Source organism: Dasypus novemcinctus, chromosome 26 (genome assembly GCF_030445035.2).
Source record: "Dasypus novemcinctus isolate mDasNov1 chromosome 26, mDasNov1.1.hap2, whole genome shotgun sequence".
Lineage (NCBI taxonomy): Eukaryota > Metazoa > Chordata > Mammalia > Cingulata > Dasypodidae > Dasypus > Dasypus novemcinctus.
Genome location: NC_080698.1, coordinates 42197375 through 42223513, shown reverse-complemented (window position 1 = coordinate 42223513; position 26139 = coordinate 42197375). Strand labels below are relative to the sequence as shown.

The window sequence follows — 26139 nt, the reverse complement described above, 5'->3', positions numbered from 1 at the left end:
CAGTATTCCTTAGCCTGGAAATCTGTACGTACGCTGTCGCCGATGGATCGCAGCTTGTAGAACGGCTGAATATAAAACCAGGACCCTTCATTCCCAGCCTCGTCCAGCGTCACTCTCATGGCATTCTTCTCCAGCAAAGCTGGCAGCCTCTTATTCACAGTCAGGTATTTATTGCTTTTCAAATGCAGGAGCTAGAAACCCACCAAGAAAATAAGAGGAGTGTCAGCAAGTCTCTGAATTCTCTACCATTCCTCTCAGTCATATAAAATATGTATCAAGCATTCCTCCTACTACCAAGCTAGTTATGAAGTCAGAGATTCACAAAGTGCCGAAGGCTGGGAATAATTAGAAAAGAAGGGAGAGAGCAAAGGGAGCAGAAGTAGAAGGTAGAAGAGAAGAAAGAAGGTTTTACTTTTTCTCCAATACAGCCTTGGACAAAATGGACATTGCTCAGGTTGAGTATTACCAGCAGCTGAGAAAAGTGCTTTGCTGTCAGTGGGGAGGGATGAGACCCCAGGGAAAGGGCTTGAGGAACAGCATCCTGCCATCTGGTACCAGGCAGGGATCTGACCTCATGGGAAGGGGCTGAGGACCTGCAGGCTGAGGCCCTAACATGAAGGTGGAGCTAAGGTAGGACACTTGAGCACATGAAACAGTTTGCTTTAAAAGGCAGTCCAATTAGGGAACGATCAGTCATTTGGAAGAACACAGCTGCCATGGATTTCCACCTTGAATTTCCTAGCACTTTATTCTTGATTCTTGGTCACATATGAAGGGGATGGGAAGTCTGAAGATCTAGAGTGGAAATAAATTGTCTGATTGTAGGTCAGGACCTGGGAGAGTTGACCAAGGCTTCCCAACTCAGTGGGCTATAAGAGAAGATGGAAGGGAATATGAAAGTCTGTCCAATCCCTAGAAAAATGGTAAATGGCACAGGACTCTAGTACCAAATGCCACTAACCACCTTTGTACATGTTAGCAGATACGGTTTCTACAACACTCTTCGGAGGTCCACAAACCTTCTAACAGGACTGTTGGGGGTGAAGAGGTGACTTGTTTGACTCATGAGCCCCTGACATCCTCTGGTCATGAATAACAAAGTGAGAGCAATGCCCTTCCAAACCCTCATTGTTCTGTTGGTGACTTTGGGCTCTAATCCTCCAGGGACCTGACCAGATACTGGACTCCAAACTGATTTATATTCCAAGACCCAGGCCTGGGGAAAGTAGTAACAATTAAGATTAGCCAATACGTATGCAGAGCTTACTAGGTGATAGGCACCACAGAACCATTCTGGAAGCAGGTACCATTATCATTCCCATTTTGCAGGTAAGCAAGCTGAGGCACAGCAAGATTTCTTGCCTAAAATCTCATAGTCAGTAAACGGCAAAACCTGAACTGGAAGGCACTGAAGACTTTATATTCTTAACTCCCAAGCGCCACTTTCATCTTCAGTGCAAGCCATATCCTCCAATCTCAACAAATCAGAGTGACGTGCACTGGCCTGGCCCATTCATAAAGCTGAACTTCAAAACCCACATGTCCTGTCCATTCTCATCTGGATAGACCAAGAGGAAGTAGGGTGAGACTGGCATGGCCTCATTTTCAAATCGATTTTGGGAGCAACTTAGTTAATGTTTCAAAAGACCTAATTAAATAATCCATTCAACCACAAAAGTTTGCTTTTTACCAATTTGGCAATTACTATTTTCCATGTCCCTGATTAGCACTGCTCTATATTTAATATAAATAAAAATAAAATGGGAAGGAATCCCTTGATAAAAAGTAAATTTTACATGGTAAGCAAACTCTCCCCAAAAGGGAAATAATGATGCAATATAACCCAACAGTCTGATGCTTAAAAGGTTGGTAACTACTATCTACTATGTGCCTGGGTCAAAATAATTTGGTGGGAACGGATATAGCTCAAGTGATTGAGCGTCTGCTTCCCACATACAAGGTCCCAAGTTCGACCCCAGTACCTTCTAAAAACAAAAACAAGCAAGCAAACAAACAAAAAGTGTAGCTCAGTGGTTGAGCACCAGCTTCTCACATACAAGGTCCTGGGTTGAATTTCTGATACCAGTACCTTAAAAAAAATTTTTTTTAACTGGTGACTGGACAAATCGGGAGAGGTCAATTTTGGTACTGCACTTCCTCAAGCACTCTTTTCTCTAAGACTGGGAGAGACCAGACTGTCTACTGAGCAAAGCCTGAGATCGCTCTTTCCTGGATTTTGTTTTATTCCCATTACAAAGTTAAAGGCACAAGAGATAAGCAAGTAAACCTCACAAGCTGTGAGATAAGACAGATATTCTATCTGAAGACATAAAGTTGCTCCTGTTACCTCTGGAGAACAGCTACTGAGTCAAAAGATTACAGGGACTCCGATTTTCACCAGATAGGAAAAACTTTCAAACAATGCAGGTTAAACAAAACTGCCACAGCCAGCCTCCTTTTCAGGTCGGAAGCTTCCCATGTAAAATATCTGAGCACAGGTTAAAATATCCCATGTAAGATATCTGAGCACAGGTTAAAATCACCAGCCACGGGGGGAGTGAAGTGGGTTCCTGCACTGAGAGAAGACTGACTGGCCCAAGGAACTACCATATTTAAGAATGAAAACTAGTCTTTTTACAATAAACTGCCCACATGACATCCACTTGTGAAGGTGCCTAAACCCCATTTCACGTGTGTGTTTTCTCAGTTCCAGTCTTCGGCTCCACAAGGGAAGGGCTGCCTTGACCTACCTGGATCACATTACCATACTGGATTACGGTCCCCAGCAATTTCCTGTTTTCTGTCTCGTTCTGCTTCTTTTCCAAGTCTGCAGCATGCTGCGCACGGAGAAGGAAGATTGGTCACAAAGAGGAAACAATGGGTTCTATTTCTCTGCAGCAGTGCAAAACAAATGTCACCACTTAATACTTACAAAAATCATAGAAATAAGCAAATATCTAAGTAAATCCTGAGGCTAAGCAAAATGAGTAAGGAGTTCAAAAAATCAGCTCTTTGCTTCTGTTGGCCCCTTTTTGACTCAAAAATTTTTTTTTTCTTTAAGGAATTTAGAGACATTTGCTTTGGGTGAGAATAAAGTAAATGCTTACACATTTTTTAAAGGAAAGAGGATTGGGGTTGGAGAGAATTTATATGGTCCTTTATTATTTGTCAGAATCCTTTTTTATGACTTTGCTATAAAGTAAACCTGGATTCAGATCCTGGTTTTTGGTGCTTTCTGGTTTTATGACCTTGAGTGTGTCACTTAACATTTGGGAGCGGCTCAGTTTCCTCTTTTGTAAAATAAGGTGATAACCATATCTACAACTAAGGAATCACTAAGCCTAATGCCTCACTCCCAGTGGCTCTCAAAGCCTAAGTTGTTATAAGAGATATTAATCACAATTTCATTCATTTTCATTGTAGATCTTTGAGGGTAATATTATTATCCCAATTTTATAGAAAAAAAAAAGATTAAAACTCTTGGTCAACATTATAGTTAGTTGAATGATGGGTACAAAAGAGGTTTGTTATACTATTTTCTCTACTTTTGTATACATTTGCAATTTTCCTTAATAACGTGTTTTTTGTTAGTTTTTAAAAATCACACATCTACTACGTGGCAGAGATCATCCTCAAACCCATCTTTGAGTTAACTCCGGATTGTAGAGTTATAAATGAGGCCAGGAGACATTCCCAGTCCAAATTTGGCCTGTTAGAATGGTGAAGCTGAACCGAGGGTTCCAAAATGGTCTGCCCAGGTCACTATCCTGCACAGTCATTTTTCACTTGTTTACCTGTACAAATTTGAAGGTACTGTTATATTAAAACAGTGCTAGAGGTAAGACAGAAGTAAAACAATGAGGAAGAAACTCAGTGGCTAATTTTGTGGATAAAATCCTGATGACCCATCATGTGCTTCTCAAGTGTTTCTAATGTTCTCTTTCTAGAATTTCCTTTCACATGTGATTCTGTCCTTGAGGTACGATGCTGTCAGATGGCAAAGGGTTAATGGCCTGTCTGGACTTGGTCTTGGCTCTACCACATACCAGCTTCATTATCTTGGCCAGGTCACGTAATTTCACTAAGCCTCATTCAGTATTTCTTTCACAAAATGGGGGTAATACAAATCTTTTAGAGCCGTGTAAGGATTAAAGAGAAGGTTAGGTAAGACACATAATAGGTATCAATATATTTTATTATCATAAATACAAGTTTTTAAAACTAAGAAAAGTTCTAGTGATGAGCATTTCAAAAGGCACACTAAATTGGATGGGTCAAGAAACCTTCAGTTTCCTTCAAAAGCCAGCATCTGCTTCACTTCTACCTGAAGTGTAGGCATTTTCAGGAAGGTACATCTTTCAAGAAAAATAAACTGCATGAAGCAATCTTAAACCAGAAAGAAACCATGTTACAGAAAGAGAATGGCCTGCCAACACTTTTACGGATCACTGCAAGTTTACCACCTGTCTCAGCTCTTTAAACAATGCTCCATTCAGAAGCTTCCTCTCTCTCTTTTGGGACTTCTTACCAATCTGCTATTCTCTGTTACAATAAAGGATAAAAACCCACTGAGTTGAAGGCACATCCAAAAATCATACCAGTGCAGATAGACAACATGGCAATCCATGGGCTCTAAAGCTGCCCTCAGCACTGGATAGCTCTCCTAACTCTCCCTTCTCCATAAACACTTTCCCTTCGTATCTCCTTGTGCCTCTTGTTCCCTCTTTTTTCACGCCTGTGCTCCACCCGCTTGAGAGATCTATACAGGGCCCACAGGTTCTGTAGGTAGTTTTCCAAGCAAAAACTTGGACCGAATCCACTTGTTACTTGGATGAAGCTTTATACTTTGTAAAGAGGCATTTGTTCTTTCTGCTAAGCAGTTCTCAGCTGATATGGGCTAGAAATTCAAGAGGGAAAAATGTCAACGAGAGAAAAATCAATGTATTCAGTAAAATAAAACATGACATTTTCCAAGACGCAAATACAGTTTATCTGTTCAAAACATCACACTAAAAGAATTCACCCTCAAAGAATTCTACAGCAGTGCTTCTGGCACTTACAACGGGCCCTTCTTTAAGAGGAAGGTCGCATGGACCTTCCCCCTCCATTCTCAAGAATTTCCAATGTCTTCAGTTTAAAAAAGAAACACTCATCTAAAATATTAAGAAGCTACCTACACTTAGACTAAGTATAAAAGCAGCAGGTCAAGGGGCACTGACATATCTGAAAAGAAATGACATATTACTCATCAAACAATCACATATTCCAAATTAAAAACTAAATGCCAGCAGTTATAAAGAGCAAAGGGCATTTGACTAAAAACATATAAAAGGTAAAATCAAAACGAAAAATAAAACAAGACTAGAGAATAAATATCTGATTTCTCTTAAAATACACAATATCACATCTTGAAACTGTTCAAAGGTTTAATCATGACTGAGTCTATCTATACACGCCTACCAAATGAACATGAAATGCATTAACTTTGGGACCATTTTTAGGATGTGCTTTTCCTATAAGTTCTTTCTCCTATAAGTTCTCTTTTATGAAGACAAAGGCTTTCCAAATTCACTTCACTTTCTACAAATTGCATAAACAAATGTGTTCATTTTTGTTCACATATTAATCCTTAGATAACTGCCCGCCATAAAATCAATTTTAGGTTTTAGACAAAAATATCCTCATGATTTTTAGGTTCAACAGATAAAAAGATAGTAAGGGAAGAACTACACCTGGACTCACTGGTGATTTTCAAGGTTGCTTCTAACCTTGAAGAGAGATCTGGTTTACTAAATTCCTCAAGGACGTGCCAAGGACGGGCCACACTAAGTCACTGAACATACACAAACTTTCTGGGGGATAATCTGGCAATATCCAACAAAAACTGCTTAAACGGGCAAACCTTTGATTTACCACTTCTGGGAGTTCCTCTTAAATGGACCATCTGGCAAATGACGCTTTAAGAAGGCCAAAGTGTCGTGATCAAATACTGACCAAATAAGGGACTCGTTATGTTAAACTACAGTACTGTTACTCAACAGAGCAAACACACAGTCATTAAAAATGAAAGTGTAATTTCTGTTACTCGCAACATATTTAGCGAAAAAAAGTGCATCAAAGAAACAGAAGTAGGATGACAGGCTCCCACTTTAAAATATAGAAACCAAGAAAAAGAACTGAGGGCCAGGGGTGGGGCCCACACCAAAATATAAACCAAGGTTATCTTTATGGAGTGAGATTTGGGAATCATGTATTTTTTTCCATTTCCTACTCATCTGTATTTTGGAATTCTCTTCCTACCCTACTCATGATTAAGTAATTTCAAAAACAAAGGGGAAAAAAAGAGAATATGCCAAGGACTACATCTACAAATTGACCACCATGTCTTTATGGCAAGTAGCCTAGATTTTTTAAAAAGCCACCTTAAATTTGTTAGCTTTTCAATATTTAAAATCCTGATCATTTGAACACCTGTTGCTATTTTCCTTCCATAAATGGGCTGAGAGAGAGTTGTTCATTTCTTTTCTCTTTCCCTCCACAAGACTCCTTCAGCTATCTGCTTATTGTCTGCTTGTTGTGTCTGCTTCTGTGTCTGCTCTTTGTGTCTGCTCATTGTGTCCACTCATCTTCTTTAGGAGGCACTGAAACTGAACCCGGGACCTCCCATGTGGGAGGCAAGTGCCCAACCACCTGAGCCACATCTGCTCCCTGCCTGTTGTGTCTGTTCATTGAAATGACTCATCTTCTTTAGGAGGCACCAGGAACCAACCCAGGACCTCCCACGTGGGAGCCCAACTGCTTGAACCACATCTGTTCCCCAGTTGTCGATTCCTAAGGAAGAAATGGTCTCCCTTTGGTGTCTACTGCTGTTATTCACTACTGACATGATCAGGTTCCTGGAGCAACATCAAGGCCAACCCCATCACAGTCACCTGCTATTTTATTTCAAAAATAGACATTAAATTACTAAAAAAAGGTCATTGAAACAGTGGGGAAAGGTTATTTAGTTAAGACCTACAAGCTCTGAATGATAGAACATGATATTGAATTAAGGCTTCTGAAAACAAGCAATGCAGGACCCGGGCTTTAAATGACAATGAGGATTGTCATTCCTCTGACTTCTTTTACCTTGTCAAAACTGTGGCTTAATTTAAGGGCTTATTCCTCAGAACCAAATCTATGTGGGTGCCTGTTTCAAGGTAACAGGTAAAATGCTGTCAAGAAACGTTCATCAAGGTCTTTAGGACAAACTGTGAGATTTATAAGACAGGGGAAGCTCAGTTTTGCCAGCAGACCTTTGAGAAATCATGACCACAGAAATTAAAAATCCAATTTTTCCCACAGAAGCAAAGAACACACACAGGAACCAGCCACTAGATGTCATTCTCCCTCAAAGTGCTTTTTACCTTGCTCATCCCTGTCAAAAGGAAGTTAAGTGGTCTAGACAACTAATTCCTTAAATGGCATTAATTTAAAATAATCTGACCTTTGATTAGGGTGCTGCACAGTAGTTGACAAAAATAAAAATGAAAACCCACTGGAAACTGGCCATCAGCCCCCAAAAGCAAGTGGCTGCTCAAAATACATCGTTTTAATACTGCACTGAAATGTGAATGATTTTCAGACACTAGGGGGAAAAGTTTCAGCAAAGCAGGAGAGTAGGATAGGAACTGCTCAAACACAAAGTCAACTCCCAAGATCTGAATGTTATATTAGTAATCTTAAATCAGGGGAAATGATTGGCTTCCTTTGTAATTATTTAAGCACAAACATGAAAGAGGCAATTCATTGTCCTTTTATACTTTTTCTTTAGCAAAAATAAGGACTTCAAAGTTCTTGATCACCTTTTTAGGATTGGAATTTTCAAACTGTGCTGCTTTTTTCACAGTCAATTTTTCACATCGGAGAGAATTTCAAAAGGAATTGCTGATGACACATAGCATACAGATCCCTCTTGCAAAACTGGGGCTTAATGACATCTGCTTTGGCCATTTTGCGTTGGTCTTAAAAACGGACTTAATTGCCACCATTTAAAAAAAAATTGAGATGTTACATGTAAAAGTATCTTTTTTTTTTTTTAATCTTAAAAAATCCAAAAGATCTGGTGGCAGTTTAGGCCACAGTAACAGCAGGAAAGCAGAGTGCCCAGCTCTAGGCCCACACACATGGCACTCTACTTAGCAACCCTGCTCAGCAGGCACCCCTCATGCCTGGGGGCTTCCTGTTTGGCCAAAAAGTAGCTGAATTTATAACCCCAGCAGTAAAAAATGTGGGCAAAGAGAACATTTGAGATCTACAGGAAGAGCCCAATGAACAGAACGATTTTTAAACCAGAGAAGCAAAGGCAGGGCTAACTGAAGAGGTACAGATCTTCTGCAAAGGTAACTCCATAGGCATATGTACTAAATAGCTCTCCTAGGAAAGGGACTGGATTCAGCAATTAGACCCTTATGTGCCCAGCACACACTTCGGGAGTATTCTCGGGTATTGCAACAAAGGGGGTGGAAGGCGGTGCTACTACTGCTCAGTGGATGCTAGATGCCCAGAAATGTACGGTTTATTCCTGCAGGAGGATGAGCTGTCATTCATTCTACACAATTTTATGTCTGGCTGGACATTCACGTAGGTGGAAAGGCTGTCTATAATTACTGAACCTAGTATCTAACTCCATTTTACACATCAACACAAAGTAGAGTTTTGCATGGTTTTATTATAACTATTATCAAAATACTTTCCCAAAATGCAAGTACTGTTTCCTAACATTATCCAGAGGTGCTGACCATTTCGGAAAAGCCCATAGTGGGTAACATGTTTTTTGCTTTACCAGCACTACACACCTGTGCCAGTCACAAACTGCAGCTGTCTCACTCACAGGGGTTTATACACAGAGGAATCTTCTAGAATAGCTATGTCTGAGCATTAACTTACTAAAGTACACATTTTATAATAAATTACATTGCTTTTGTTTCCCCTTAATTCATTTTTTAAAATTTACTACCTAGGGAGGTTTTATTATTTATGAATATTATATCATGTCTGCAGTTACATAATATTTGCTATTAAGACGGAGTAATAGGTCTGCTGGGTTGACACTGTCTGCCCTAAAACTATTAAAATAATGATGCTGCAATTCCTGAAGTCTTAAGTTGTTTCTTCTCCTCCCTACCCTCTAGCTCCTACAGGTGCTTCAGACTGAAGCTCTCTTATCAAGTCCTTCTATAAGGAAGCCCTCCCTGACCACTGTGTCCCCTACCCCTATAGAGAAAAGATGGAATTTAGTGCCCTAGCAGAGTTCTCATTCATTCATTTAACAAACATTTCTTGGGCATATACCATGAGCCATTCACTATTACGGGCACTGGGGATACAATAGTGAACAAGAGAGACACTTCCCCTGACCTTATAGAGCTTTCATTTCTAATGGAGTAACAGATGAAAATTAAGGAAACTACCAAATAGAACTGCAGGCTATGATCCGCACTGAGAAAGGAACAAACAAGCCATTATAATGGAGAACAGCAAGCAGGACATTACTTAGACAAGGCAGCACAGGAAGGCCTTGCCAAAACAACACTTAAACTGAGACTTCGAAAGATGCCAAGGTCCAAAGGGAGGAAGAGCCAGGAGAATAATATTCTAAACAGAACAAATGAAAAGTGCAAAGGGCCTGAGCCTAGGGTGCTCAAAAAAATAATAATAAAATGAAATAAAGCTGTTGTGAGTGAGTGGAGGGAGTAAAGTTCAGAAGCCTGAGAGGAGGTCAGAGGGGAAGGCAGGAGCCAGGCCATGTGAGGTCTTGCAGGTGATGGCAAAAGTTGTTCATTTCAAATGCAATGGGAGTGGCATTGTTATTCTCCCACTGGGCTATAAACATACCGAAGCTGAGACCCTAGTTCTTCTATCTCATACCTGGCATACCTCACCCCTGTCTAATATGTACAGAAGGGGAGAAGTTCCTTCCCATGAGTACTGCATCACCAAGTGCAGCCGTTTGTGGCCATGCCTATGCCAGTCAAAAGGACAGCTAGCTGACACGGACGGCACTGTGAGCGCCTCAGTGCTCAGATACTCTCCTCTTGAACTATCATCACAAAGCAGGCTCAGAGAGGTCCCAAAACTTGTTTATGGTCACACAATATATTAGCAGTGGAATAAGCACATCTCTTGCAGACCAAATCATAGACAAGATAAATACAAGGATAATGGTTAACTCTTATTAAATACTTATTATGCTCCAGGTACCGTTCATATACCTCTTATGTTTCACTTCATACAACCTTCACAACCACTTCCTATGGTGGGTATTATTATCACCCCATTTTGCAGAGGAGGTAACAGAGGCACAAAATAGTTAAGTAACTTGACCAAGATACAAGTTAGAGGAAGTAGAGCTAGGATTCAAATCCAAATAGTCAGCTTCCAGAGCTTGCACTCTTAAGTATTACTCTACCCAAAGCAACTCTCGAAAAGGAAGGGATGCTAAACAGCTAGCTCTCACATGCCATCTCAAGACAACTGCAACCCACCTCTCCTTAAATTAGCTCCCTTTCACCCATTTATCAAAGAACACACACAAAAAAGACAGGACCCTGAAGTGGAGGGCTTCACATCTCCCCCTCCCCTTACACTCAAGACTTCACCCCAATTTTCTGCTCATGACATCCTCTTCACTGACAGCCCTGTCATGACTAATTTCATGGCTAAATTTGATCAAGTTATGGTGTCCAGCTGTTTGGACAAACACTGACCTACTTGTTGCTGTGAAGGTATTTCATAGATGCAATTTGTATCTCAAATCAGTTGCTAGAATCTACAGGTGATTGCATCTACAATCAACCAAGGAGACTGCCCTCAGGGTGTGGGTAATTTCTCATCCAATCAGTTGGAGGACTTAAAAGCCAGAACTAAGCATGTCAGGGGTCAGAAGAATTTATTGCCAGATTTCCAGCCAACCTGCTTCCCCTGGGGCATTCAGACTAATGATTCCAACATTACCTTTATCAGAGTTTCCAGCATGCAGCCTGCCCAATGGAGTTTGGACTTGCCAGTCGTTGGAGCCAATTCCTTATGATAACTCTCTTCCCAGTCTATGTAGATGTGTACACACACATGCACACACATGCACACACACACACACATGCCCTGCTGGGTCTCTGGGAAACTCTACAACAAGCCCCCTACCAATACCTACATGAAGTTTGTTGAGTAGCACTGCATCTGTGGTGCTGTTCGCCCCTGGCTTGGCAGCTTTCCAAAACTGCTTCTGGGCAGAGTAGCGATTCATGGGACATAGCTTAAAGAGGCAGTCTAGAAGCAAAACAGACAGACAGACAAAAGTGGTTACTGAGGATGTTTATACACTTTACAACCCACAAAAAAAGCTTTTGCCTTATTTATATGAAGCATTATAAGTTATGCTATACGTAAGAATAAATAAGTTACAAAGCCCTTCGACAAACCTCTCTCTATCATTAATTCTCACTACTACAGTGTGAGATGACGGATGAGGAAACTGAGGCTTACAGAAAGTAAGTCAATTGTCCACCGTCGCATGCTACTTAATGGTAGAGCTGGACGCCAAATCCAGTGCTCTTCCAGTTACCCTGTGGTTATTTCCCTACCTTTTCGATGGAAAGCTGGAAGAACAACTGTTCCTCCCTGCATTTATCCATACATACAAGCATTTTCTTATACAAATCCACTTTTTAAAATCAAAGTACACTGAAAAAATAAAGCAGAAGCTTATTTAGAGGGACCTCCTGAGGCAGTGGTCTCTGTGATGTACAAGATAATTCTCTGGGGAGAATTACTTCTTCAGAGAAGAAATACTTGAACTTGTATTTGAAGTTTTGCCTGCCCTTGTCCCTCACCCTCAGGGTACAATGATGCCCTTCAGTTTAGGTAGGCCTGGACTTGCATGGATTTACACAACATCTTGAGTAGTTTAAATAAATTCTTACAAAATGGACAATCGGCTTAGAAAGATTTCTGCAAAGAAATGACAGCACTGAAGATAACAGCAGTAACACAAACCAAGCAAACAACAAGAAAATGACACAACTGACATTTCCCTTCTTCCTTTTGTCGACCTTTATAAGGTAAAAATGATGACCTAATCATATCTGGAAAAAAAAACACCCAGAAATTAAAGATCTAAAGTAAACCACTTAAAATGTTGTCTTTACTAATGACTCTTACCTTAAGCACATGGGTGCCTTAAAGTATTAATTAATGATAACAAGAGACTATAATGATTAACAGGATACCACATAACTGTTTAGCCTTAATCATTTCATTAACTTCTATTTTTTGTCATTTTTAAAATGCATACACTATATTAGTACAGAAACACATGTATAACTTCCAAATATACACAAAGTTTAAGGGAACATTCACCAAAATTTTTATAGGAATATGCCATGAAAAAAGTTTAGAAATTGCTGCTTTAGGACATTAATATTTAAAGTTGATACCCCCCTAAAGAGCTTACATTTTGATATACTGGGTTTCTAAAAATTAAGAATTTATAAAGTAAAATTAATAAATTTGGAGTGGTTAATCAGTTTCAAAAATTACACTCTGAAAGTACATCAGAACAAGCTTTAAGGAAAATCTACTAACTTATTTATTCTTATCTGTTCATTAAAACAGACTCCCTTAAAGGACCCTGAACTGGTAAATACCTAGCTATTGTCTTAGCCTAATAACTTTAAGTAAGAAAGAGTCATTTACTGTCAAATACATAAACAGATCAGCCTTTCCTCCAGTTGAAATCAATTTTTATCATGTTCTGCATTCACAACTTCTTCACACTGCTTATGAAAAAAAAAAAATCACTTGATTGTAGAAGTAAAAGATACTTTTCCCATATCTATTATCTCTTTCTTCACTAAATATTTCTACTTGTCCATAGGCAATAATGAGATAAATATAAGACCAAAGATATCCATCTTTATCAAGAATCTAACCCATCAGTTGAAAGCAATCTTTTATTGCAGATAAAAGATACAGCCTATGGTCTTTACAGAACAAAGGACATAGCAGGAAACAAGTTTAAAAGATAGGGCTGCTCTCCCCACCTCTTATGAAAGGCACAGGTCATTGTTATTTACTGTATCAGTGGCAACTTAAAGGCATCATTATGACAGACATGGTTTTTTACCAGCTTGATGGATGTGAACTTTCCATTCACCCTGTGAACAATCACACACAACCATGAGACTGTTGGCCAACACTAAATGTACTATCTTTGACACAGGACAGAAGGTGGTACCTGGGCTGGCCAGGGTAACTTCCTTGATAACCACATGACTTAGAAACAAAAACAGCATTCCAAACATTTAAGTTGTCGGCATTAACATTTGACATATGACTTAGTTTATGGACCAAAAGGAGTGAACAATTTCCATCTCATCAATGATAACAGGATACTGAGAGTAACAAATGGCCTTTTTCCCTCCAACATACTTCATTTGATGATAGCTAAATAGTTTCCATTCCAAATATACATATATATTTTTTATTAAGTTGATTTTGGAAACAACCAGTCTGGCTCCATAATGCTAAGGGAGAACACGACACAGAAAGCATTATTTTACAAAAGCTCATGGTATAACCAAGTCAAGTCCTCACTGAACAAACAAATGAACTACAACACAGGCTCAAAATTTCAGATAATTTTTCATTTGTCAAAGGTGAAAGCATGTATTTAAGCACCATCAATCTAACCAAAGTCTTGCTATGACTCCCATACCCAACTATTTTCCTTGGGCAAAACAAAGCATTACATCAGATTAAGTGTATTTGCAACCAACTATATGTGTGTGTGTATATACATATATATGATGCTAACATAATAGTAGCAAAACCAAAAAAGCCTTGCTGATTTTGCCCTGCCTTCCCAGTTGCTAAGCAACTGATTGAAAGCAAAAATTAAATTAAGCAATTCAAATGTGATGTTAAAGTCATCTTCTGAAATTTTGCAATTCAGCAGTTTCATATTGTCCTTTGCTATTTGGACAACACAGTAGGACAAAATTTAAAGTTCCATGGTCCTAATACTGCGCTAGGTATAGAAATACAAAAATTCAAGAAATACATATAATACATTTTTGGTGGAGGTATAAATATGTGTTTGTGTGTGTGAGACAGAGAGAGAGAGAGAGAGAAAGTGAAAGAGAGAGAGGGTGACCAGTCCTTTGGTCTCTCCTCCCAAACAAATGCCACAAAGAATATCTTGTGTGAAAAGGGTTATTTCAGGCCTTGGAAAAATAAAATAAAATAAATTTTCAAAAAATTCCTTTGGAATATTCCTATGTTTCTGCTTATGCCACACAGGGTTAAAGGAGAATTCAGATGAATAGAGGGGTTAAGTGGTAAGTGGTAAATGGGATAGAAACCAGATAGAACAGGCCATCGTTGATCTGTCCTTGTTTAAATGGCAATCCAGAACTTAGTTGAAGACAAAAAAGCTCAACTGCTTAGTAGATGGGTTAACGTTCAAGTCAGGGCAGTGGTGCACAGGTAAGAGAAGCCTAGAGCAAGAGGTGCCACAGGTTGCTGCGAGCACTCTGGGACAGGACTAAAGGGGAACTGAAAAAACAAATGAGCAGACCTTTGAGGGGATCTGTGAGTGATGGTCAGGGAATAAAGGCTGCCGAAGAGTGGCTGAGGCCCCCTCATCTCCACAAGAATCTTAAGAATGAAAGGTCCCTGAGGGTAGAGACTTTTGTTTGGTTTGTGTGGAGGAGGAGCACGATAATGAGATAATGATTGCTTAAGATTTAAAGATGCTATAATCCCAAGGACTCCAAAAGCCATGGCGGATGTGTCATCTGAGGTCACTTCCACCTCTAGCGTTCCAGGAGTCCTCTCATGATTCAACCACCGTTTATCAAAGTTCCAGCTATCAGTGGGGAGGGAGAAACCCTGTGCACTGGTGATGGTACGGAGACTGGTGCAGCTATTCTCATAGCAACCCAGCACTAACCAAACTAAGTATACACAGCTAGCCTACAATCCAGAAATTGTGCTAACAGGCATACATTCCAGAGAAATCCTCACACAGGTCCATAACATGGAGGGGCATGTTCTGAGGAAGAGATACCTGAGGAGATGACACACCTGCTCTGAATCTCACCTGCCTGGAAGCAATGGAAAACTTGCACTCGCACGTCATTGGTGATATCCAATAGCTGATGCCCAGGAAGAAGAAAGGAGTTAGCTGTGCAGCTAGCCAGTCTCCCCTGTAGCCTGTCCTTCGAGTCGCTAAACAGTCATTTCTTTCTCTTTTACCTCCGCCCACTGGCTAGAATTATAGTAGTTAACTAGACACAGCCCATTCTTTCATAGAATTTAGTTCCAATAACATGGGCTTGTTCAGATTTACAATCTGCTATTTTAAAAAAATTCTTTTCTCAGTCAACATATATAAATACAATTTTATATAGGAAAAGAACAAGGGGAGATGGTCATAAACTACTTTCATGCAAATACGAAAAATTTAAGTGTCATCATTCGTATCTTATCTCTTTCCAACAAGGATAAGAGGCAACAGAATAAAAATCTTAGAAGGAAAAGACATGATTAGAAATGAGAAGGGGGCAAGTATTAGTTCCCCATTGAGGGGAATAAGATTTAAAAGAGGTCATGATATGGGAATATAAAATAATCCATATTTTAAGACTGTCCCAATTTAAATGTACTAGATTACAAGTTTCACGAGGGTAGGGTTATTTGCCTTACCTTTCTGTCCCTAGCACATTCAGTAAATATCGGTCCAATGAATAAATGAATGAATGCGCAAGATAGCAGGGCAATCTAAAATGGCAGTTAAGAAAAGAGAACCTACTCATATTTCTAATAAAAGCCTTCCATGAACTCCTGTTCCCTATAAGAGGAAACCAGGAAAACAGTTATGTCTGTTGTGTGCTAATCACATTTCCCAAGCCACCATAGCAGCCTTTTGAAGTGACATTTTCCAATTGAGACTGCCAAATAAACCTTCCATTACCTGCTTTCAAAAACACAGATGTTTCTGTTAAGAGGCAAAGGTGGCCACCGAAGCAGCAGAAGTGGTGACACGGCTGCTTCGTGCTTTGCTGGGCTGCTTAGCCGTGTTCCAGCCACAGGCTGGAGAGTTGATTGCCCTTTTGTGTCACTTTTTGAGGAAAATGAATTCGTGTCAAGAAGAAAGTCTGAATCTGCTAAACAATCCCTTAAGAAGCCAGTTACCAGAAGGTCGTTTTGATGTACCAGAGGGTTCCCATTTAGAGAAGTACCACTGGAAAAATTTCCAGATGATGTTAATCCTGTTGCCAAAGAAAAGGGCAGACCCAGGGGCCCAGAATCCACCCGATATGCAGATTGGTAACGAAAAGGACACTGTATTGACTTTTTTTTTTTAAAGATTTATTTTTCATTTATTTCTATCCCCTCCCCTCCCCCTCCCAGTTGTCTGCTCTCTGTGTCCATTCACTATGTGTTCTTCTGTGACCATTTCTATCTTTATCAGCGGCACCAGGAATCTGTGTTTCTTTTCTATTGCATCATCTTGCTGCATCAGCTCTCTGTGTGTGTGGCGCCATTCCTGGGCAGGCTGCACTTTCTTTCGCACTGGGTGGCTCTCCTTATGGGGTGCACTTCTTGAGCATGGGGCTCCTCTATGCCGGGGACACCCCTGCGTGGCACGGCACTCCTTGCGTGCATCAGTGCTGGGCATGGGCCAGCTGCACACAGGTCAGGGAGGCCCAGGGTTTGAACCACGGACCTCCCATGTAGTAGGTGGACGCCCTATCCATTGGGCCAAGTCCACTTCCCTGTATTGACTTTTAAGTCATGTACTCTTTTTCTGAATATGTGCGTCTGAATTAACTTATTTTTTATTATTTTATTTCTTAAATAGTTTAAGGCATCTGATTTCTATAACGTATTTAAATATATATATATATGATGGCTGTGGAAGAAAATATGCTGTTATAAACTGGGAAAGTGGGAAACGGACTTTGGCCCAGTGGTTAGGGCGTCCGTCTACCATATGGGAGGTCCGCGGTTCAAACCCCGGGCCTCCTTGACCTGTGTGGAGCTGGCCATGCGCAGCGCTGATGCGCGCAAGGAGTGCCGTGCCCGCAAGGGTGTCCCCCGCGTGGGGGAGCCCCCACGCGCAAGGAGTGCGCCCGTGAGGAAAGCCGCCCAGCGTGAAAAGAAAGTGCAGCCTGCCCAGGAATGGCGCCGCCCACACTTCCTGTGCCGCTGACAACAACAGAAGCGGACAAAGAAACAAAAGCAGACAAAGAAACAAGACGCAGCAAATAGACACCAAGAACAGACAACCAGGGGAGGGGGGGAAATTAAATAATAAATAAATAAATCTTTAAAAAAATAAAAAATAAAAAAAAATAAACTGGGAAAGTTTCTGTACATTAGCCCACATTAATTTAAATTTAAATCTGTGAAAGTTATGATTATTGCTGTAAACTTTTACTTCATCATTTTTCAGTGTAAATTAATAGTTACTTGTAAAATAAAAACAACTTTTCACATGATTAAAAAGAAAAAAAAAGAGGCAAAGGACAAAAAGGTAGTACTTTTCCACTTTAGACAACCAGATGCTTTTTCTGAGTAGACAACCAAAGCTGATGACAGCCAAGGTTGCAGCCTTTACTCACATTCCCTGTTTGCAGGCTCATCATACATAAACACATCAATAAACTGGAAATGCAGGTACAAACTTACTTTCTGACCTACTTTTGCTCAGCCCATTAAGTTTCTATTTTACCTATTTGCAAGGACTAGTGAATATGGATCGTCTTTAGGCCAGAAGGCAGTAACAAGTTGGGAAGACAAGGCCTCTTCCCTTCAGGGAAGACAAAAGGGGCCAAAAGTTCCTTCCCCCCGAAGCCTGAGCCCAGGACCCTCCCCACTCTTGGACAGTACAATGCTCTTCCTTGGCCTCTGCGCGCAGACTGGCAGCCGCAAAGACCCAGGCCAGGGACAGACTGCTTGAGGTTGCACAGTTGAAGTTCCAGGAGCCATGCGGAGAGCAATTAAACCAAAAGTGATGAACAAGGATCATGAGACAGAGGCAGAGACCACAGCAGAGGGTCCCTAAGCACGAATCTGGCTGTGCCGCCAAGCAATCCGGACCCCAGCCTCTTTTCTGACCCTGGTTCCCCAGCCTTCCTACTGAGCTGATGTTCTTCCAGGAGTTTCCTCTTTGGCTTCTATTTGTTTCTGTTGTTTGCAACCCAGAGCCCTGGTTGACCTGTATGGTGATAAAATGTATTTCACTCCACAAACAACAGAAACAAAGGATTTCACCATTACCAAAGAGAATGGTGAAAAAATATCAGACTAGGATCTGGAAACCTGAGTTTCAGCCCTGGCTCCACCACCCATAGCTGAGCAGTCTCAGAGACATTACCAGAGCTCTCTGTGTCTGTGGGTTCCCATCTGTAAAATGATGGTAAAAGCAGGTCATCTCTAAGTAGCCACAGACCGTATGAGCCAAGGAAATGTGGAAATATACATTCCATATCACGTAACTGATAGAGGACACATCTAGAAGTGCTGAGGCTCTAGGCTGATCTGGAATCTGGTTGGCTACGTTAAATTCCAGCTTCTATCAACGTTAGTTGTGTGGTCTTGAAAAAATTATCTAGCTTCCATAAATTTTAATTTCCTGCCTATAAAAGGGGAATAACCATATACCTAACTCACAAATGAACTTAATTAAAACCAAATATTTCACTTAAGCACTTGGTGTAGACCCTAGCAAAGATAAAATATTCATATATATTACCTGCTATGATACAGGAGATAAGCAAATTGTTTGTTTATAATGGAATGCTACCCGGCAATGAAAAACAAACTATTGTTAATACAAAGCAACATGGATGACTTTCACATTTTTTTAAAAGATTTAGTTTATTTATTTCTCTCCCCTTCCCCCCCGTTGTCTGCTCTCTGTGTCCATTCGTTGTGTGTTCTTCTGCGTCCACCTGCATTCTTGTCAGCAGCACCAGGAAACTGTGTCTCTTTTTTGTTGTTCTATCATCCTGCTGTGTCAGCTCTCCGCGTGTGTGGCACCACTCCTGGGCAGGCCGTGCTTTTTTCATGTGGGGCGGCTCTCTTTGCAGGGCACATGCCTTGCACATGGGGCACCCCTACGTGGGGGACACCCCTGCGTGGCACAGCACTCCTTGCATGTGGTAGCACTGCACATGGGCCAGCTTGCCACACAGGCCAGGAGGCCTTGGGTATCGAACCCTGGACCCTCCATATGGTAGGCAGACTATCAGTTGAGCCACGTCTGCTTCCCTCACAGACATTATTTTAAGGGCAAGAAACCAGACCCCACCTCCCCCCAAAAAAGTCCATTTATAATAAAGGAATCCATTGACAAGAGACCCAAGTAGAGGCAAAACTAATGTGTACAGAGACCAAAATCAGAACAATGGTTACTCTTGGTGGTAGGGCAAGTATTTTCTGAGAAGGGACTTCCTAAGGTGCTGGAAAGGTTCTCACCTCAATCACAGGGTGGGGATGATGTGGGAATACATGTAAAACTTCACTGAACAGTATGTTTAAGCTTTGTATACATGTACATGTATGTGCACATATGCATGTATGCATATATATACACATAAAATACCTCAGCAAAATATGAAAATGAAATGCTAGCTGTTCTTGCAAAGAGGATGATCTTGCTAGTACTGGAAAAAAAAAATCCCTCCATGTAAACATTTAACTGCAGTGCTTGATTTCCATCTCTGGAAAAACATGCTTTTGTTTGGTCTGGGGTTTTGGTCGGGAGTTGCTGGTTTACCATGGAAAGAAGGAAAGTGAAAGTGAGCGAGATGACATCACCAACTCCCCACTGGGGTCACCCCCTGGACACTGAGGGCAATGCCCAGGGGGAGGTTTTTCCCCCGACTTCCTGTTTCAGCCAAACAAATTTATAACACTAATAGGCAGTGGTTTTAAAAAATGATCTCGAATGAACTGATAGGTTGCCTGATATTTGCTTCAAAGTAACTGGGGAGAGGGAAGTGGGGGGCTACAGAAGTAACAAGACTGGCTATGAGCTGGTAACTGTTGAAGGTGAGTGTTGAGTCCACGGAGGCCCATTATCCTATTTTTCACTCTACTTTTTAAAATATGCTTAAGCTTCTGAATAACCGAAAGTTTAAAAATCATTTTCAAGGGTGAAATTTTTATAAAATCTAAACACATAGTCACTGAGCACCTTTCAGAGTTAAATGCAAACAAAAATTACACTTTGCTTAGCTCTGGCTATTTCAAAACTCACAGCACTTGAGGACCTCTGAGGATACTTCCCTCTCTTACAAAAGGGCATTCAGAAAGCCTGGAGACTCTGGCACAAAAGGAATTACATAGCTGTTGGGTTGGTCATCCTAAAATCTCCCTGGAAAAAATTTTCCCACCTAAAACTCCTGTTATGCAAAGGAAAAAATAGGCTGTTACTCTTACTTCGATTTTTTCCTTCATTCAACAAACATTTATTAAGCATCTGCATGCTGAAGACACAAAGTCTTTAAACCTGGTCCTCGACTGTCCCTGGGGAGAGAGACGAGCCAACAGGTAATTCCAAGGTGTCTGAAACAGAGAGAGTTGCCTAACCCAGCCTGGGACATAGATGGGACAGGCAGTGAGAGATGCTGCCTCGACAGCACTTTGTAAGAACTACACGAGCTCCAACACACATGCAGGAAGAAGGATGGAGGCTACGCATTCTGGGAGCCAAAGAAATCTGTTGTATCACGGCTGGCACGTCGGCCACAGAATTAACTTCCCTTTCTGTGAAGTGGGCCAGATTTCTTAATATGCCCCATGGTCTAGAATGGGAATGGCAAACACAGCCAACCTGTCACCCCACTGATGCCAATGGTGGCCATCTCTATTTGACCACAACAGTGTCCTTCCTTCAGTCGTCCTCTGCACGGCATTCAAGGCCACCCCTGCCAACTGAGCAGAGCTGCCATTACTCAGTTAGACTCATTGCTCCATGGAGAGCTTAGGAAGCAGGTGGATGATGAGGGCCAATGGAAGAAGCTGCCCCTTTGTCTGACTCTATTCCTTTCTTTCCTGTTCAACATTGAACACCTGTTCAACCCTGAGCACCTCAGTGTTCCGCCATGCCAGAATTTCCAAAGATGGTTGTGAACTGTGCCACTGCCTCCACATAATTTAGACATTTCCACATATTAAGCATATCCCGAATAAACATACTCCTATCGAAGAGGTCCTTTCACCGACCCCAAATCCAGCAAAAAGGAACTAAACAAATCGGGACCCAGTCAAAGGCATCACATATTTATCCCAGATGAAGAGAAATGTCACTTTCTTTATTTGTTTGATGACCTATGCTTCCTTTACTTACACTTTATTTTTATTCTAGTAAACACAGCCTACCACTAAAGAGCCTTTTAAGTCAAAATATCTGCCAAAAATAATAGTTGTCAAGCTTTTTCTCTCCCACAGAACACCTACCTGAAATACACAACACATTCGCACTTGAAATAGTAGCTCATTATAGTAGAGATTCTGCACCCCACCCCGAACTCCCCAGAAAAGAGCTAATCAGGCCATACCAGGGTTTCCCAACAATGGCACCACTGACATTTGAGGCTGGGTAATTCCTTCTTGCAAGGGCTGTCTTGGGAATTGTAGGCTGTTTGGCAGGATCCTTGGCCTCTACCCACTAGATGCCAGCAGCACCCCCACCTCACGCCAGTTGTGACAACCAAAAACGTCTCCCGACATTCTTTGCTGTACTTGAAATTCTACTTGATGGCTGCTATTCTCTTTCTAAAATTGACTCCCCTGCTTAAAATGCTTTAGATTTGTCATTCTCAACCCTGGCTGCTCCTTACAGTCACCTGAAGAGCTTTTAAAGTAATACAGTGATCTGTCCCCTCCCACAGATACTCTAAATCAATGGTCTAGCTAAAGGTGGGATCTTAACGTTTATTCCCCCAACTTCCCCTGGTAATTTCAAGGTGTAACAAGAGTGGAGAACTGCTCTTTTAAGATTTCACGTCAAAGTGACTGTGCTAAACTGGGGAGAACATCATAATCACCAGGGCTTTTAATTAAAATACAGGTGCCTGGGTGAAGGCTGCAGCCTAGGAATCCTGATTTTTAATGAGTTCACCAGGTGACTCTAATTCAAGTGGCCCCAAGCCCCCCTTTGAGAATCAATGACCTGCAGGATAAAAGAATTCTAAAACAGTGCTTTTTAAGTTTTAATGTGCCAAAAATTCATCTGGCAATCTTATTAAAATGCAGGCTCTGATTCATTAGGTCTGTGGTAGGGTCTGAGATTCTGCATCTCCCAAGTTCAAAGGTGATGCCCACACAGCTGGTCCAGGGACCCTCTGAGTATGAAGGTTCTTAAGACTCAAGTCACAGTCAGCAATCTAAGGGTGGAGTCCCAAGTCCCAATGGTACATACCACAAACAGCTGGCAACTAAAATACAATGATGTGTTAAACAGTACTCTTTTCTGGGGTGGTGAAAAGAACACTGGTGGTGAATGCCAGGCACTTCATGAGGTCCATCCACCTCTCCAGTTTCATGTCTCTAAAACACTCCCCAAAGATGACTCCCACTTCAGCCATTCCAAACTCCCCATTCTCATAAACATGTCATCATGTCACTCTTCAGGACCTTTACCACGGTGTTTTCTCTACCAGAAGTTTCATTGTGGTCACCTCCTGAACCTCATCACCACTACTTCCCACCTAGACCACTCAGTATCTCTCATACTTTAAGCTCAGCTCCCCAAGGAAGGCTTTCCTGTCCTCCCCCCTATCTTGCAGAGTTCACCATTCCCTCAAGCATGATCCCAAATAGCACCTTTATTTTAGAACTGCCTTATAATTTGTCTATGAAATGGTTTGTTGACCATTAAGGGCTCATGTGATATCATCAGAATACATCTTTGTCTTCCATTGTTCTTTTACATGTTATTCAGCAGGAAAGGTTCTTTCCTCTTGCCCTGGACAAATACTCACACAAGACTCTCTAGTAACAGCCAGACATTGACTAGGCTGCCAACGGTGTCAATTCAGAAATTAAAAGTAAATAAATGTATTATTTCAACCTAAGCTACCAGACCTCCTCCTCTCCTTCTCTGCCTTATACCTGCATCCCCACCCCCATATTTACCCATTCCATTGTTCTTTCCTCCTCCCTAAAGTCCCAACCTCTTTCGTTATTGTTTTTTCTGTTTAATAAACTTCTTTTAGTGATTCTTTAAGGCTAGGTCAGATAGTGAGGCAGTTTGATATAGTTACAAATCCCAAAAATAGATACTGGATTATGTTTGTAATCTGGTCTGTACCTAAGCGTGATTAAGTTATAATTAGGGCTTTGATTGGGCCACTTAATTAGGATGTTGAGTCCCCACCACTTGGCGGGTGGGAACTCACAGATAAAAGGCATGGCAAAGGACAGAGTTGAGGGTTTTTCATGTTGGAGTTTGATGCTGAAGCCTTAAGCTGGAACCACAGGAAGTAAGCTCACAGAGGAAAGAAAAGCCAGCCCCAGGAAGAGAGGTAGCCTGAGCCCAGGAAGAAGTAAGCCCTGGGAAGAAAGCAACCTTGAACCCAGAGAGAAGCAAGACCCTGGAAGGGAGGAACCCAGGAAGCCTGAACCCTAACAGATGCCGGCAGCCATCTTGCTCCAATACATGAAAAATAGACTTTGGTGAGAGAAGTAACTTCTGCTTTATGGCCTGGTATCTGTAAGCTCCTACCACAAATAAATACCCTTTATAAAAGAAAAGAAGAGGAGAAAGTTCTTACTTGGTGGGTGGTATGGAGCTAGCTTAATACTCTCTAGGCCTAGATGATAAATATTTATAGCAAACTTTTTCATTTATAGGCATTTTCCTTAGGTTTTTATCTGGAAACAATTTCAAACTTACAAAAAAATTGCAGGAGTAATAGTATATAGACTACTCTTATTCCAGATTCACCATTATCATTTTGTTCATTTTCTTTATCATTCATAGTCTATTTATACATATATAATAAATAGTATTCTACATATCTAATGAAATTTTATGTCTATGAAATAATTCCCTGAACCATTTGAGAGTAAGTTGCACAACATACAGCTTCCCCTTTACACTTACTTCATTGTCCATTTCCAAGAATAGGGATATTCTCTAACATGACTACAGCACAGTTACCAACTTCAGTAAATTTAACATTAATCCTGTACTTTCATCTAATCCTCCTTGTTCCAGTTTTGTCCTTTCTAGCATATTCCCCTCCAGCCCAGGATCCAGTCTAAATCAGGTACTACATTTAGTTGCAATATTTCCATAGCCTTCAATCGTCTTCTATAACCATTGGATTTTAGAAAAATGCAGTCCCCACCCACCCCCTTTTAACAACAGAGTGCTCCTCATTTGGGTTTCCTCATTGTACTAGTCAGGGTTCTCTCAGGGGACAGAACCAACAGGAGCGATCTGTAAAAAGCATGAGATTTTATAAAATTGTCTCAGGCGACCATGGGGATGCACAAGTCCAAATTCCACAGGGCAGGCTGCAAGCCAGGGACTCAGATGAAGGTCCTGATTGAGTTCCCCAGGAGAATTTGGCTTTCTGAAGTAGACATGGGAATTCTCTCCCTGAACGCTGAAACCACTTCCCCTTTTAATTTTTTTTTTTTATTGACTTTGTAGTAATATTACATTAAGAATATATATGTGAGGTCCCATTCAGCCCCACCCCACCCCCCCTCTCCCCCCCCAACAACACTCGTTCCCATCATCATGACACATCCATTGCATTTGGTAAGTACATCTTTGGGCACCTCTGCACCTCATAGACAATGGTCCACATCATGGCCCATACTCTCCTCCATTCCATCCAGTGGGCCCTGTGAGGATTTACAATGTCCGGTGATTACCTCTGAAGCACCATCCAGGGCAGCTCCATGTCCCGAAGACGCCTCCACCTCTCATCTCTTCCTGCCTTTCCCCATACCCATCGTCCACCATGTCCACTTTTCCCAATCCAATGCCACCTCTTCTATGTGGACATTGGATTGGTTGTGTCCATTTTAAGGTCTTCAACTGATTGGATGAGACATCACTCACTGCTGACGGCAACCTCCTCAGTTGATTGCAGATGTAACCAGCCATCGATGCGATCAGCTCACTAATGATTAAAGTCCATGAAACGCCCTTGTATTACAATTAGCTCAGTGCTTGCTTGACCAAACAACTGGGCACATTACCTGGCTAAGTTGACACATTAGCCTACCCATCACACTCATAGTTATATTCCAGCTGGAATACTACATACGGGGCGGTGATCTAGAGAACCATGGCCTCCATCTCTCCTCATGGGCATTTTTAACAGGCAACTTAGAGATCAGCCTGCCATTGCAAAAGGTCTCTCCTCTGCATTCCTTCTTCTGGGTCTAATGCACCTACTCTGGGCAGTCACAGTCCCTCACCAGCCACTGAGGTTCTCCTCTGCAGAGCCCCCGCTTTGTGGCTAAGATGACCCCCACACCAGCTCCCTCACACATGGCCCACACCTGGCTAGTGGGAAAAATCAAGAATTCTTTGCCTGAGCAAACTGATGCCAACGTAGCAAAAATGCTCCTTTATTTTGCTTGACAATGCAGCTAGTCAGCACCTGGACATTGGTTTCCCCTTTTGAGTTACTGTGAATAACGCTGTTGTGAACATTTGTGTAACAAGTTTCATGTGAACATATGTTTTCAATTCTCTTTTCTATAAACCTAGAGAGGAGGTGCTGGGTCATATTAACTCTATGTTTAATATTCTGAGGAACTGCCAAATTGATTTATAAAAGTGGATGTACCATTTTATAATCCTACCAGCAATATATGAGGACTCCAGCATCTCAACTCTCATAATACCTGTTATTGTTTTTTTTATTTGAGCCATCCTAGTGGATAAGAAGTTGTTTTTCATTGTTTTTTAATTTGCATTTTCCTAATGACTAATGATTTTGAGCACCTTTCCATGTGTTTATTGGTCATCTGGGTATCTTCTTTGAGTTCTTTGCCCATTTTTAATTGGGTTATTTATCTTTTAATTTTGTGAGTTGTAAGAGTCTTTTCATATTCTGG

At 41.2% G+C, this 26139-nt stretch overlaps 1 protein-coding gene across 1 annotated transcript in view; it reads right to left on the bottom strand.

Moving 5' to 3' along the window:
• Window positions 1-26139, bottom strand: part of ITPR1 (inositol 1,4,5-trisphosphate receptor type 1) — a 347955-nt gene that overhangs the window by 201045 nt on the left and 120771 nt on the right. Inside the window, exons 5-7 of the mRNA XM_058288936.2 lie at window positions 11192-11307; window positions 2751-2837; window positions 33-191 (exon numbers count right to left, since the gene is read on the bottom strand). Of these exons, the coding sequence (XP_058144919.1) occupies window positions 33-191; window positions 2751-2837; window positions 11192-11307 (362 nt within the window). The remainder of the gene's footprint in view (window positions 1-32; window positions 192-2750; window positions 2838-11191; window positions 11308-26139) is intronic.